Genomic DNA, 15,896 nt, shown 5'->3' with positions numbered 1-15,896 from the left:
AATAATTAACAGATTTTTAGAACAGTTTAAGATTTACAGAATTATTGAGCAGACAGTACACAGAGTTCAATGTACCTACCTCGACCCTAACCCTACCTCTACCCCTACAGTTTTCTCTATTATTAACATCTTGCATTAGTGTGGTGCATTTGTTATAATTAATGAGCCAATACTGATACATTATTATTAACTATATAGTTTACATTAAAGTTTACTCTTCTATTGTATAGATACTTCTATGGGTTTTGACAAATGCATAAGGACATGAATCTACCATTATATATCACATAGAATAGCTTCACTACTCTAAATATCCTGTGTTTCACCTCTTCATCCCACCCCTTCCTCCTTCCAACCCCCTTTTCTTTTTTGAGATGGAGTCTTGCCCTGTCGCCCAGGCTGGAATGCAATGGCACAATCTTGGCTCACTGCAACCTCCCCTTCCCAGGTTCAAGCGATTCTCCTGCCTCAGCCTCCCAAGTAGCTGGGATTACAGGCACGCACCACCATGCCTGGCTAATTTTTTGTATCTTTAGTAGAAACAGGGTTTCGCCATGTTAGCCAGGCTGGTCTCGAACTCCTGACCTTGTGATCCACCCGCCTTGGCCTCCCAAAGTGCCGGTATTATAGGCGTGAGCCACTGTGCCTGGCTCCAACCCCCTTTTTACTTAGTATCTCTAAAATTTTGCCTTTTCCAAAATATCACAGAGTTGGAATTGACAGAGCAGGAGCATTGCCATCTTGTTGGACAAGCACTGCCATTCTAAAGTTCATCTTGATCAAAAACCACGTAAATGCAAAGGGCATCAGCCTAATGGCTAAGGTGAGCATGACCATAAACCACAAATAACATCTCCAACTAGAAACATTCAAAACCCCTCCCTGACCAGAGACATGCCAGCCCTGAGATAACCTCCCCTCTGGCCAGAGAGATGTTAGCCCCAGGATAACTGCCTCTCTGACCAGAGACATTCCAACACCACCATAAACTTCTTCCCCACATAGAAACATTCCAAGCTTGTGGTAAGTTCTCTTCCCCTAAAATAAATAGTCTTAGTCTGTAAGAGAGAGCGCTTCTGACCCAAATCGGCCAGAAGCCCCTCTCAGATTTATTCTCCAAAATAAACCTGTCTTTGACTGTTGAGCCACTTTTCGTTTTTCTTTCCTTTCTTTAACTCTTACAGGAATCATATATTATGAAGCCTTTTCATATTGGCTCTTTCAACTAGCAATATATATTTAAGCTTCCTCCATGTGTTTTCAAGGTTTGATAGTTCATTTCTTTTTTTTTTTTTAACCTCTGAACTTTTTACTGGCCTCCTGCTCCCCAAAGGGTACTGTGCTTCTGCTGGCTTAATGTCTCAGAACTTTGGTGTCATTATTCTCAGACACCACTTTGCTATCCAATATCCAGTGGGTAGTGGTCTTTTGGATTATTTGCATGGAGCTGCTGTCCAGGGCATCACCAAGATTGAAGTCCTCGCCATCTTCCAGCAGGCAGTGGTAGGTGGTCATCTCAGCCTCCAGCTTGAGCTTGATGTTCAGCAGGGCCTTGTACTCCTGGGCCTGGCACTGTCCTTCTGCCTGGGTCTGTGCCAGCTCTGACTCCAGGTGCAGCAGGATCCCATTGAGCTGCTCCATCTGCAGGGTGTAGTGGGCCTCCACCTCCCTCAGGCTATTTTCCAAGCTGGCCTTCAGATTTCTCATGGAGTCCAGGTCAATCTCCAAGGACTGGACTGTACATCTCAGTTTCATGAGCATCATCTCAGCAGCTCCAACCTTGGCAGACTGCATGGTGACCACTGTGGTGCTCTCCTCCATCTGCTGAGACCAGTACTTGTCCGGCTCCTCTCAGCTCTTCTGAGCCAGCTAGTCATATTGGGCCCAGGTGTCTGCCATGATCTTGTCAACGTCCTAAGATTTGGGGACATCTACCTCCATGGTCAACCCAGAGCTGGTAATCTGGGCTTGTAGGCCTTTTACTTCCTCTTCATGGTTCTTCTTCATGAAGAGCAGCTCCTCCTTGAGAGCCTCGATCTCTGTCTCCAGCTGCAGCCGAGTGACACTGGTGTCATCAATGACCTTGTGGAGCCCACGGATGTCGCTCTTTACAGACTAGCGCATGGCCAGCTCTATCTCATAGTTGACTCTAAAGTCTCCAGCAGCAAGACAGGCATTGTCGATCTGCACAACAACGTGGGCATTGTCCACAGTATTTGCAAAGATCTGAGCGCTCATGTCTTCAATGGTCTTGAAGTAATGGCTCCAGTCTCTGACCTGGGGTCCCTTCTTCTCCAGGTGCTCCCAGATTTTGCTCTCCAGCTTCCTGTTCTCAGTCTCCAGGCTCCTCACTGTCCAGGTAGGAGGCCAGGTGGTCGTTCAGGCTTTGCATGATCTCCTTCTCATTCTGGATGCCTCCCATTCCTGCCAGACCCCCAGCCATCCCCATGGCCAGGCTCCCAGACCCCATGCCACCCTGGAAGCTGGTGGAGCAGGACACGGAGATCCGGGAACCAGAGCCCCCAACACCTGCATAGACACTGGCCACGCTGCTGACCAGCCAGGCACTGTATCTGGGTGGCTGGACAGAGCCCAGGGATCAGTAGTTGGAGGAGAAGGTGGAACGAGTGGTGAAGCTCATGCTGTCCAGGGAGGAGAGTGAGAGGAAAGGACTCAGGCTTTGCTGATGACTTCATTTCTTTCTATCTCTGAACAATATTCCACCGATGAATGTACTGTAGTTTGTTCATCCATTCTCCTATTGAAGGACATCTTGGTGGCCTCCAGTTTTGGTGATAATGAATAGAGCAGCTCTAAACATTCATATGTGGGCTTCTATGTGAACATAATTTTCAAGTCAATTGGGTAAATACCTAGGAACATGATCGCTGGTTCGGACGACAAGACTATGTTCAGCTTTGTAAGAAACTGCCATACTATCTTCCAAAGTGGTTATACCGTTTGCATTCCCACCAGCAATGGAAGAGCATTTCCTATTGCTTTGCATCCTCATCAGCATTTGGTATTGTCAGTTTTTTAAAAAATAGCCATTCTAATAGGTGTTAGTGGATCTCATTGTTTTAATTTTAAATTCCCGAATTACATATGACATTTAGAATCTTTTTATATGCTTATTTGCCATCTGTATATCTTCTTTGATGAGGTGTTTGCTCATATCTTTTGTCCATTTTTAAATTGGGTTGTTTCCTTATTGAGTTTTAAAAGTTCTTTTGGTATTTTCAGATGCAAGTCTTTTATCAGATATATACCTTTTGCAAAAATTTTCTCCTGGTCTGTGGGTTTTCATTCTCTTAAATGTCTTTCACAGAGCAGAAGTTTTCAATTTTAACAGAGTCCAGTTTATCATTTTTTTCTTTCATCAATTGTGCTTTTAGGGTTGTATCTAAAAACTCATCACCAGACCTAAGGTCACCTAGATTTTCTCATATGTTATCTTCTAGAAGTTTTGTAGTTTTGCATTATACATTTAGGTTTAAGATCCACTCTGAGATGATTTTTTGAAAGGTGTAAGGACTATGTCTGATTTTTTTTTTTTTTTTTTTTTGAGACAGAGTCTTACTCTGTCATCCAGACTGGAGTGTAGTGGCATGATCATAGCTCACTGCAGCTTTGACCTCCTGTGCTCAAGCAATCCTCCCACCTCAGCCTCCAGAATAGCTGAGATCACAGGCATGCATCACCACACCCAGCTATTTTCCTTTTAATTTTTAGTAGTCTCAAAATCTCTATGTTGCCCAGGCTGGTCTTGAACTCCTGGGCTCAATCCTCCTGCCTTGGCCTCCCAAAGTGCTGGGATTATAGGCATGAGCCATTACACCTGGCCTGGATTCATTTTTTTAAAAACATATGAATGTCCAGTTATTCCATCACCATTTGCTGAAAATATTATTCTTCTTCTGTTAAATTGCCTTTGTGTCTTTGTCAAAGATCAGCTGATTATATTTGTGTGGGTCCACTTTTGGGCTATTTATTCTGTTCCACTGATCAATTTGTCTGTTCTTTTGACAATATCACACTTGATTGTAGTAGCTTTACAGTAAGTCTTGAAGTTGAGTAGTGTCAGTTCTTCAACTTTGTACTTTTTCAGTGTTATGTTGGCTATTTTGGGTCTTTTGTCTTACCATATACACTTTAGAATCAATATGTCAGCATCCAAAAAAATAACTTGCTAAGATTTTTATTGGGATTATATTGCATCTATAGATCAAGCCGGGGAGAACTGACAACAATGTTGAATTTTCCTATGCATGAACATGAAATTTTTTTTTTTTTTTTGAGACGGAGTCTTGCTCTGTCACCCAGGCTGAAGTGCAGTGGCGCCATCTCAGCTCACTGCAAGCTCTGCCTCCCGGGTTCACGCCATTCTCCTGCCTCAGGCTCCTGAGTAGCTGGGACTACAGGCGCCCACCACCACGCCTGGCTAATTTTTTTTTTGTATTTTTTTAGTAGAGATGGGGTTTCATTGTGTTAGCCAGGATGGTCTTGATCTCCTGACCTCGTGATCCACCCGCCTCGCCCTCCTAAAGTGCTGGGATTACAGGCGTGAGCCACCATGCCCGGCTGAAATATTTTTTCATTTACTTAGATCTTTGATTTCTTTCATTACTTTTATAGTTTTTGTCATGTAGATACTGTATACATTTTGTTAGATTTATGTCTAAAATTTTTGGTGCTAGTGTATCATGTCTTAAATTTCAAATTCCAATAGCTGGTATATAGAAAAGCAACTGTCTTTTGTATCCTAAGACTTTTTACTTCCTGAGACCTTGTTATAGTCACTTATTAGTTATGGGAGCTGTTTGGTAAATTCTTTGGGATTTTCTGCATAGACAGTTATATCATCTGTGAACAAAGATAGTTTTATTTATTCTTTCCCAAACTATATACATTTATTTACTTCTCTTGTCTTATTGCATTAGCTAGAATTTCCAGTATGATATTGAAAAGGGCTGGTGAAAGGGGATCTCTTTGCTTTGTTCCTGATCTTGGTAGGAAAGTTTTCCGTTTCTCATCATTAAGTATGATGTTAGCTATAGGTTTTTTGTAGATTTTTTAAAAATCAAGTTGAGGAAATTTCCCTCTATTCCTAGTTTACTGCAAGTTTTTATTATGAATAGGTGTTGGATTTTGTCAAATGTTTTTTCTGCATCTATTGACATTATTGTGTGATTTTTCTTCTTTGGCCTATTGATGTGATGAATTATCTTAATTGACTTTTGAATACTAAACCAGCCTTAAATACCTGGGATAAATCCTTTTGGGTCATGGTGTATAATTATTTTTATACATTGTTGAATTTGATCTGCTAGCATTTTGTTGAGGATTTTTGCATATATATTCATAAGGGACACTGGTCTGTAGTTTTTCTTCTTGTCATGTCTTTATCTGATTTTGTATTGGGATAATGCTGACTTCATGGGATTAGTTAGAAAGTATTCCTTCTGCTTCTATTTTCTGGAAGAGATTGTATACAATTGATATCCTTTCTTCCTTAAATGTTTGGTAGAATTCACCAGTGAAATCATGAAGGCCTGTTGCTCTTTTTTTTTTTTTTTTGGTAAGTTGTTAATTATTATTATTATCTATTACTTCTTTAATAGTAATAGGCCTGTTCAAATTATTTATTTCTCCTGTGTGAGTTTTAGTAGTTTGTGTCTTTCAATAAATTAGTCCATTTCACCTAAGTTATCAAGTTTGTAGGCACAGAGTTGCTCATAATATTCCTTTATTATCCTTTTAATGTCCATGGAATCAATAATGATCACCTTTCATTTCTGATATTAATGTATGTCTTCTCCCTTTTTTCCTTGGTTAGCCTGGCTAGAGATTCATCAATTTTATTAATCTTTTTAAGAGATAGCTTCAGTTTCATTGATTTTCTCTATTGTTTCCTATTTCTAATTTCACCGATTTCTGCTCTATTTGGTATTATCCCTTTTTTCTTCTTGCTTTAGAATTATTTTGCAATTCCTTCTCTTGTTTCTTAAAATGGGAGCTTAGGTTGTTGCTTTTAGATCTTTCTTCTTTTCTAATATATGCATTTAATGTTATTCATTCTCCTCTAAGTACTGCTTTTGCTGCATCCCACAAATTTTGATAAGTTGAATTTTCATTTTCATTTAGTCCAAAATATTTTTAAAATTTTCTTAAGACTTCTTCTTTGACTACTCATATATTATTTAGAAGTGTATTGTTTAATCTCTAAATATGTTGGGATTTTCCAGTAATCTTTCTGTTATTGATTTTTGGTTTAATTCCAATGTGGTGTTACAGCATACTCTGCATGACTTCTGTTCCTTTAAATTTGTTCAGATGTGTTTTATGTCCCAGAATGTGGTCTGTCTTGGTGGATATTCCACATGAGCTTGAGAAGCATGCGTATTCTGCTATTGTTGGACAAAGTATTCTATAAATGTCAATTAAATCCAGGTGATTTATATGCTGTTCCTTTCAACTGTATCGTTACTGATTTTCGCCTGCTGGATCTGTCAATTACTGGTAGATGAGTGTTGAAGTCTACAACTATAATCGCTGATTTGTCTGTTCATCTTCAGTTTTGTCATTTTTATGCCTCATGTATTTTGATGCTCTGCTGTTAGGTACATACATGTTAAGGACTATTATGTTTTTCTGAAGAATTGACCCTTTTATCATGATGCAATGCCCTCCCTTATCCCTGTTAAAGAGATGTTCTTTGCTCTGAATTCTTCTTTGTCTGAAATTAAGATACCTATTCTTGCTTTCTTTTGATTAGTGTTATCATGGTATATCTTTCTCCCTCCCTTTACTTCTAATCCATCTGTATCTATATATATATATGTGTGTGTGTATATATATATGTGTGTGTGTGTGTATATATATATATATATATATATATGCATTTCTTTTTAGATGGAGTCTTTGCTCTGTGCAGCCTCCACCTGCTGGGTTCAAGTGATTTCCTGCCTCAGCCTCCCGAGTAGCTGGGATTACAGGTGCGTGCCACCATGTCCGGCTAATTTATGTATTTTTAGTAGAGACAGGGTTTCACCATGTTGGCCAGGCTGGTCTCGAACTCCTGACCTCAAGTGATCTTCCCACCTCAGCCTCCCAAAGTACGGGAATTACAGGTATGAGCCATTGCACCTGGCCTGTGTCTCTGTATTTAATGTAGGTTTCTCGTCACATAGTTGGGTCTTGTTTTTTGATCCTGTCTAACATACTCTGCCTTTTAATTGATATGTTTAGACCATTCATATTTGAAGTAATTATTGGCCAGGCGCAGTGGCTCACATCTGTAATCTCAGCACTTTGGGAGGCCGAGGTGAGTGGATCACTTGAGGCCAGGAGTTCAAGACCAGCTTGGCCAACATGGCAAAACCCCATCTCTACTAAAAATATAAAAAATAAACCAGCGTGGTGGTGTGCACCTGTAGTCCCAGCTACTCGGGAGGCTGAGGCATGAGAATTGCTTGAACCTGGGAGGCAGAGGTTGCAATGAGCTAAGATGCACCACTGCACTCCAGCCTGAGTGACAGAGCAACACTTCATCTCTAAATAAATAAATAAAGTGATTATTGATATCAGCGGATTAATATCTACCATGTTTACAACAATTTTGTGTTTGTGGCACTTGTCCCTTTTTTTTTTAATCTTCCCCCTTTTTGGTCTTTTTTTTTTTTTTTTAAGAAACAGGGTCTTGCTGTGTTGCCCAGGCTGGCCTCAAACTCCTAGCCTCAAGCAATCTTCCTGCCTCTGTCTCCTCGGTAGTTGGGACTACAGGCACATGCCACTATGCCCAGCTCCTCCTCTGGTTTTAACTGAGCACTTTATATGATTCTGTTTTCTCTCATCTCTGAGTTTATCAATTATATCCCTTAAAAAATTCTAGTGTTTGCCCTAGACTTTGCAATATACAGTTAGAACTAATCTATGTCCACTTTCAAATAACGCTATACTGTTTCTCAGCTGAACTATGGAGAAGCATATCTAAGCCTTTTAGAGAGATGTTGAATATGCTTTACAGAGATGTTGAATATGCTTTACAGAGATGTTTTATGAGTCTACTCTGGTTGGTGCATTCCTAGGTACCAGGGGTCAGGTTACTTGGATGTCAGTGTCCAAATCTGTCTAAAGTCCCAGCTCACCCCACTGCATGCTCTTCTGGATCCCATTCTCTCCTGGATGTAACAGGGATGAAGAAAACGAAGTGGAGATTCTTATGAAGTGTGGCCTCGCTTCCTAGGGCACGGGTGTCAGAATGACTAGTTTCCCTTCTTCCTCCTCTCACCTCCCCACATCATGGTGGAACTTCCCTTCCCTACACTGCATTGTCTAAGCCAGCTGCAATTTGAGATAAGCAGTAGACACTAGCACTTAGAGGTAAGTAGTTCCACTCTAAGGGCTTAGCATATTTGGGTGTTCCAACAAGTTCCTACTCTCCACCCTTGAGGCCAGGAATGGAAATGAAAAGAAGCAGGTATATCAGAAAGGCCCCAACCCAAGAGGCAGCTGCCCTGGGTGCTCCCTGGCTTGTCCTTTACTTGATCTGTGGCCATCCTGCTTCTCTGGGACTCGGTGAACTCATCTGTAATGTGGGAATGAAAATCCTTTCTCTACCAAACTGGCTTCTGAAAAGATAGAATGGGATCATGTATAAGAACATGATTATGCAAATTGTAAGGGGCTATACACAGGAAGAGTATACTTATTAAAGAAATCAGAGGAGATGGCTGTCAAAAAACTATTTTACTTTCTGTTCTGAATCTAAATTGTCCCATCTTTTCCTGGCTTCTGTCATAATCAAAAGAGCACAGTGATTTAGCTGGTGAACTGTGGGGAGTGGCTTGCCCTCCCCCAAGTCTACATTCTCCTTTGTGGCTCTGCAGGACCTCTCCTCTCACTGTAAGTATCTTGCAGTTTGGCTCAGGACATGTGCCAAGTTCTCCTAGCAACTCTTTAGGGCATTTTTCTTGCTTGACAGCTCCAGAGTGGCTCTACACATCCTGCAGCTCGCCGAGCCTCTAGGTGCGCAGCGAGGTTGGTATTTTCCTTCAAGTGGGGCTGGGGTAACGACGGCAGTAGCCGCCCGTCTGACTACCTTTTCATAAGCCCCATGGCTTCTTCTCTGTAGTGTGTAGGAGGCTTCGGGCCTCTAAAGTCAGCAATTCTGGAGCAACAGAAATACCTGCCACCCCAACATCCTCTTGCACTGGTTTTAATTGAGCTGTCAGTTTGGGAATCTATTAATATAAAATGTTGATATTTGGCATTTATTATGGTTTGCAGATCTTGTAAAATTAGGTGAGTTACATTTTGTGTTGGGGAAGCTATATTCTAATCCACATAGGCAAAGTGGCAGTTTCCTGTCTCCAGCCTGACCATGCAGTCACCTGGGGATACCATGAAGGCTGGCCCCACCAACCTCAAGGAGACACTGTGGATGAGTCAGGAAAAGGGACCTGCTCCCTAGACTCCCCTGCTGAAAGTGCTGTCATAAAGACATCCAGAGAATTCTCAGTGCCTCCTGAGATTTGCATCAAGTCCTCAAAGTGACCTCACCTTTCTGATCCGGAAATCTCCTCCTGTGGTTAGTGTGGTCCAGCTTTCCTACCCCAGCCTTCTCCTCCTTCACCTTCATGACTATAAAGTAAAAGGAACACAGCCTCAAAACATATACATTAAAAAGGGTAGGATTTCAAGGAGAAATGGTCAAATCCACAGTCATAATGGGAGATTTTAATACAGATAAAAAACTAAGACAAAAGAACATATAGCCGGGCGCGGTGGCTCACACCTGTAATCCCAGCACTTTGGGAGGCTGAGGCGGGTGGATCACCTGAGGTCAGGAGTTCGAGACCAGCTTGGCCAATACAGTGAAACTCCATCTCTAATAAAAATACAAAACTTAGCCAGGTGTGGTGGCATGCGCCTATAATCCCAGCTGCTAGGAAGGCTGAGGCAAGAGAATCTCTTGAACCCGGGAGGTGGAGGTTGCAATGAGCTGAGATTGCACCACTGCATACCAGCCTGGGGAACACAGCAAGACTCTGTCTTTAAAAAAAAAAAAAAAAAAAAAAAAAAAGGACATATAAACAAATTGAAGAATAATTTCCAACAAGTAGAGAACACACTTCCTTTTCAAGTACAAATGACACATTTACAAAGAGAGCACATATACTAGGTCACAGAAAAGCCTCAGAAAAGTAAATTTATTATGCTTACATAATAATATATATATAAGTAATACATTATGCATATATATATATATGCGCCAGGTGTGATGGTGTGCTGTAGTCCTAAGCTACTTGGGAGGCTGAGGCGGGAGAATCATATGAGCCCAGAAGTTTGAGGCTGCAGTGAGCCATATATGATTGTGCTACTGCATTACAGCCTGGGTGACAGAGTGAGACTCTATCTCTACGAAAAAGAAAAAACAAAAGCAATCTATGTAAGACTAATCAGAAGAAAACAGAATATTTTTAAGTAAACAACAGTAGGACTGAAAAAGGCACATAAAATATAGTTGAGAATTTAAAAATTATAATATAATTCCATTAAAAAATTCATGCCAATTAATTTTAAAATTTAAATAATAAGAATAGTTAACATTGCTATGTGCCAGACACTGTTTTAAGTACTTTGCATGTATGATTTAATTGAATCTTATCAACAATCCTATGACATAAATAACATTATTATTCCCATTTTACAAATGAGGAAACCCAGACACAGAGAGCTTAAATGACTACCCACATGGAAAAACAAATCTGGACAATCTGTTTCTGGAAATATAGCCCTCAGCCACAAGGCTAATACATGGATACTTCACTACAAAAATAATAGAAGTATCAAAATTGACTTTTAAAAAATTAGAAAACCTAAGTTAAGCAATAACAATTAAAATGATTGTAGGAAAGACACCACAATCAGTCATGTATTGATAATTATTGAAGCTAGGTTATGCTACAAAAGAGTTGTAAAAAAAAAAAAAAAAAAGAGTTGTAAACTAAAAATAAAATCCTAAGCCTCCCCACCAACTGAACAGACTCCCTCTTGGCCAAGGGGATCCCAGAGATACATTAAAAACTGAAATCCTGGCCAAGACAGGATAGGAGATCAGACACACCTGGTTATATCCTCTCCCTTTTGCAGTGTTAGACATAAATGACCAGCATTTATGTTAAAATTGAGAATAAGACTGACAGAACAGACCCTTTATGGCAATAAGGTACCAAACTGTAAACAAGACCTAAAGCCAGGCCAGGCAAGGGTTAAGTCATACACATCTACACTTGAAGAATAAACTGTGTCCTAACTGCCACACGGTTTTTCTTTTCCTCTAGCAGCTAAGCAAGCACTGGCCTTGAGACAAGCAATATTAGAACAATTTGCAGCACATCTACCAGCAGATGCTGACTAACCAACCCCCTGCTCCATAAGCCATAACTATAGCTTTGATTGGACAAAAGACTGACTTTAGTAACTTCCTCCTGATAAGAAGATCATGAACCATGGACTGGTTCTGGTCAGTTTACAGAGACTGTGTACTTGAACACATTTGTGTCCTACAAAGACCTTCTAATGTATAATGCCTAATGTAATACATTTAAATGTTATGGCTCCATCCCAAGGTGAACATGGGTGTGTGTAATATGCATGTTTGCTCAATACACATGCATCAGGACCACCTTCATGAATATTCATAGATCCTCCTGTAACCTATTGAATATGCATGTTTAGCCAACCCAGTCAACTTAAATTCCTGCCTTACCCCTCCTCCTTCGAAGTGCCTGTCTCTGATCTAACCCCGAGGCTATGGTTCCCAGCCTGTAACATGGCCACCTTGCAGGCTGTAACCCTTTACAAGAAATAAAGTCTTCTCTCCAAATGCATAGATCATGTGATTTTTAAGTTAACAGGGTCATCATCATTTATTTTACTTTTGTTGTGTTTGAAAATTTTTCTATAATGCAAAGAAAAATAAACACCAGGAACAGATAGTTTTTTTAAATGCTTTATCTGAACCTTCAAGGATTAGACAGGCTCTACATATACAAAATGTTTCTCAAAGATACAAATAGGACATTAGAGGCAATAGGGACATCTCAAGACCATGATGTAGAGCGGGCTGAACACAGGGGAGATGGTGGAAAATCTTCATAAGGAGTTCTGAGGTTAAATCCTCAGGTCTCTCTTCTAGGCTCTAGTCTCCTATAATGCCCTTTCTACTCAGAATATGGAGGGGCCCTGTAGGAGACTAAAGCCTAGGACAGAAGATCCCGGGACAGCTGAGGGCAAAAAGGAGTAATTTCACTGGGGAAACAAAAAGGAGTTAAGTAAATGCAGTTAGCCCCTCAGCCCTTTGCCTGCTGGACTCCTAGAACCCTAATGAAGTTTAGGCCCTCCAGGCAGGACAGTGGAGAACTTCCAGATTCCAACATTTTGGGGACCTCTGACAAAATGGCAAGGGCTGCATCCAATTGCCCACTGTAAGTCTATCATTCAACAAGTCCAGCCTGGCCACATGGCAGCTGTTTGGCAGCTCCACTTCAAAACATGAACAGCCAGCCAAGAATCACCAGAATGACAGATACCAAAACAAACAGGAAAAGAAAAAGTCCAAGGAAACAGGAGCAATGTAGGCAGCCAAAGAAACCATTAAAACTACATAGTAGCAAATGTCACAAAAGCAAAAATAGACAAATCGCACTTAATTAAACTAAAAAGCTTCTACACAGCAAAATAAACAATGAACAAAGTAAACAGACAACCTACAGAATTAAAAAAAATATTGCACACTGTGCATGTGACAAAGAGCTAATATCTAGAATCTGTGAGGAACTCAAACAATTCAAAAAGAAAAAAACAAATAATCCCATTAAAAAGTGAGCAAAGGACATGAACGGATATTTGACAAAAGAAGACATATAAATGGCCAATAAACATATAAAAAATGCTCAATATTGCTAATCATCAGAGAAATGCAAATTAAAACCACAATGAGATACCATCTTACACCAGCCAGAATGGCTATTATTAAAAAGTCTAGGCCTGGCAAGGTGGCTCATGCCTGTAATCCCAGCACTTTGGGAGGCAGAGGTGGGGGGATGGCCTGAGGTCCGGAGTTCAAGACCAGCTTGGCTAACATGGTGAAACCCCGTATCTACTAAAAATACAAAAATTAGCCGGGTGTGGTGGTGCATGCCTGTAATCCCAGATACTCAGGAGGCTGAGGCACGAGAATCGCTTGAACCCAGAGGGCGGAGGTTGCAGACTGAGATTGTGCCACTGCACTCCAGCCTGGGTGACATAGTGAGACTCTGTCTCACAAAAAAAAAAAAAAAAAAGTGTCCAAAAATAACAGATGTTGGCCAGGCCGCAGAGAAAACATGCACTGTTGGTGGGAATGTAAATTAGTACAACCTTTATGGAAAACAGTATGGAGGATTCTCAAAGAACTAAAAATAAAACTACCATTTGATCCAGCAATGCCACTACTGGTATATGCCCAAAGGAAAAGAATCATTATATTAAAAAAGATACCAGCACTTGTATGTTTATTGCAGCACTATTCACAATAGCAAAGATATGGAATCAACCTAAGTGTAATAAATGGAGGATTGGATAAGGAAAATGTAATATATATATTACATTACATATATATATAATGGAATGCTACTCAGCCATAGAAAATGAAATCATGTCTTTTGCAACAACATGAATGAAACTGGAGGCCATTACCCTCAGTGAAATAACTCAGAAACAGAAAGACAAATTCTGTATGTTCTCACTTATAAGTGGGAGCTAACAATTCGTACACATGGACATGTAGAGTGAAATAACAGACACTGGAGACTCCAAAAGGTAGGAGGGTAGGAGGAGGGTGAGGGTTGAAAAGTGACCTATTGGTACACTGTTCACTATTCGGGTGATGAGTACACTAAACTCAAACTTCACCACAATGAAACATATGCATGTAAGAAACCTGCATTTGTACTCCCTAAATATATATTTAAAAATGTTTAGGTTCTTTAAAAAACTATGTAGCTGGTGCTCACTTTAGTAGCACATATACTAAAATTGGAGTAATAAAAGATAAGCATGACCCCTGTACAAAGATTACAAAACAAAGACAAAAACAAAGATAGTTAATATCTTCAAGGAGATTGTCATAGGTTTGTTTAATATAGTTGCTTTCTTGGCATCCAGTTTTTGGCCTGACATAAGTTGTTTGAAACCCAATTAGTTGTATTCCTTTGGCCTAGTTAAAACTTCCCCTCCCCATGTGATTGTTTGCAATATAGTGCATTCTCTCTCTCTTTCTTTCTTTCTCTCTCTCTCTCTCCCCCCATTCACTGATTGAACATCCTACCGCCTCTTGACTTCCCATCAGCCACCCCTAACCTCTCTGAGATCTGTAAGTAAATAAATTTCTTCTGTTTTATGCATTTTGGTTTCATTTTGTCTCACCTGACCACCTAAACCTTACTCTCCTCCTGGTTAGAGCTCTCCTAGAAAGTGGCTATCTTGGTTTCCGGCTACTCTCCAGAGACAGCTCTCAAGACCAAATTAGAGGAAATCACAACAGAGACAAGAAAAGACATTGTATTCATGACAACAAGAAAAGCAAATGCTATAAACCTATGAATCTGTAAGTTTTTAAAGAATAAGACAGAACTTTTAGAAATTAAAAATACCTTAGAAGAAAATTTTCAATAAAAGACTTGGAACATAAATTTGAAGGAGTATATCAGATAATAGAACACAAATAAAAAGAGATTAAACAAATACTATGACAAAACAAGAAAACCAGAGGATCAATCCAGGAAGCCCAAACATCAAAATAATAGGAGTTTCCAAAAGAGAGATAAAAAAATAGTGGAGAGAAAATTATCAATGAAATAACATGAGAATACTTTCCAGAACTGAAAGATTTGAATTTTCTGATTGAAAGAACTTTCAATCAGCTCAGAAAAAATTAATTTTTAAAAAATCCACTCCAAGTCACATCATTATGAAGCATTAGGACTTCATGGATAAAGAAATCTTAAAAACTTCCAGAAAAAAATAAGTCACCTACCAAGAATCCGAAACAAGAATTGACATCAGATTTCTCAATCACTACAGTGGAAGCTACAAGACAATGAAGTCGTGCTTCCAAAAGTGAGACAAAATTATTTCCAACCTAGAATTCCAGTCCCAATCAAGCTATCAATCAAGTGGGAGGGTAGAATAGGGGCATTTTCAGACATAAACTATCTCAAACATTTACCTTCGATGCACCTTTTTTTTCAGGAAGTGACTCTAGCAAGATGAAGGACTTGCACTAAGAAAGAAATTAAGTCTGGGAAACGGGATTCACCACAAAAGACAGGCAAAGGAAAGTCACCGGAGAAGAACCCTGCAGCAGTCCAGAGAGCAACAGGCACATCTTAGAGCAGGCTCTGGACAGGTTGTCTTCAGGAAAAAAACCTGGATCTGAAAAATGGTCTTGATGTGTTTGACTGTTGCAAGAGGATACAAAAAGTCTGTCAAGAATAGTCATAGAAAGGAAAAGTAATCATGATACACTATACTCAACTGTGAGCAATATTTACATAGTCATAATAAATCAAGTGAGTGTTAATTTTCCTGAAAATAGCAATAGAAACAGGGTTGATATTCCACTGATATGCATTGGTATGGCTGCTATTTATGATTGGTGTCCACTTTTAGTGATCAGGTATTCATTTTGGTTGGTCAATGTCAGTGCCATGTTGGTTGTTAAATATTTTGAATATCACCACTGGATGTAACTATTTGGGGAGTATAAAACACCTGTGGAGGATGCTGCTAGCCACTTCCCTGATGCCCATTCCCCTTTCTGCTCTGACTTTCTGACTTCTGCTCCAGCC

General features: G+C 40.0%; 1 protein-coding gene, 1 non-coding gene and 1 pseudogene across 4 annotated transcripts in view; 1 reads left to right on the top strand and 2 right to left on the bottom strand.

Moving 5' to 3' along the window:
* SLC4A5 (solute carrier family 4 member 5) overlaps positions 1 to 15,896 on the bottom strand; it is a 126,921-nt gene that overhangs the window by 89,013 nt on the left and 22,012 nt on the right. For all 3 annotated transcript variants that reach the window (XM_054476232.2, XM_054476233.2, XM_054476234.2), the window contains one exon: positions 9,562 to 9,642. In XM_054476232.2, coding sequence (XP_054332207.1) covers positions 9,562 to 9,640 — 79 coding nt within the window. In that variant the 5' untranslated portion in view covers positions 9,641 to 9,642. The remainder of the gene's footprint in view (positions 1 to 9,561; positions 9,643 to 15,896) is intronic.
* LOC129030663 (keratin, type I cytoskeletal 18-like) lies at positions 1,354 to 2,641 on the bottom strand (annotated as a pseudogene).
* On the top strand, positions 14,053 to 14,155 carry LOC129030942 (U6 spliceosomal RNA). Its single transcript, XR_008500834.1, has one exon. It is a non-coding gene; the product is annotated as a U6 spliceosomal RNA (small nuclear RNA).

The sequence above is a fragment of the Pongo pygmaeus genome, chromosome 12 (assembly GCF_028885625.2).
Source record: "Pongo pygmaeus isolate AG05252 chromosome 12, NHGRI_mPonPyg2-v2.0_pri, whole genome shotgun sequence".
Classification (NCBI taxonomy): Eukaryota; Metazoa; Chordata; class Mammalia; order Primates; family Hominidae; genus Pongo; species Pongo pygmaeus.
This window is presented reverse-complemented; position numbering and strand designations above follow the sequence as displayed.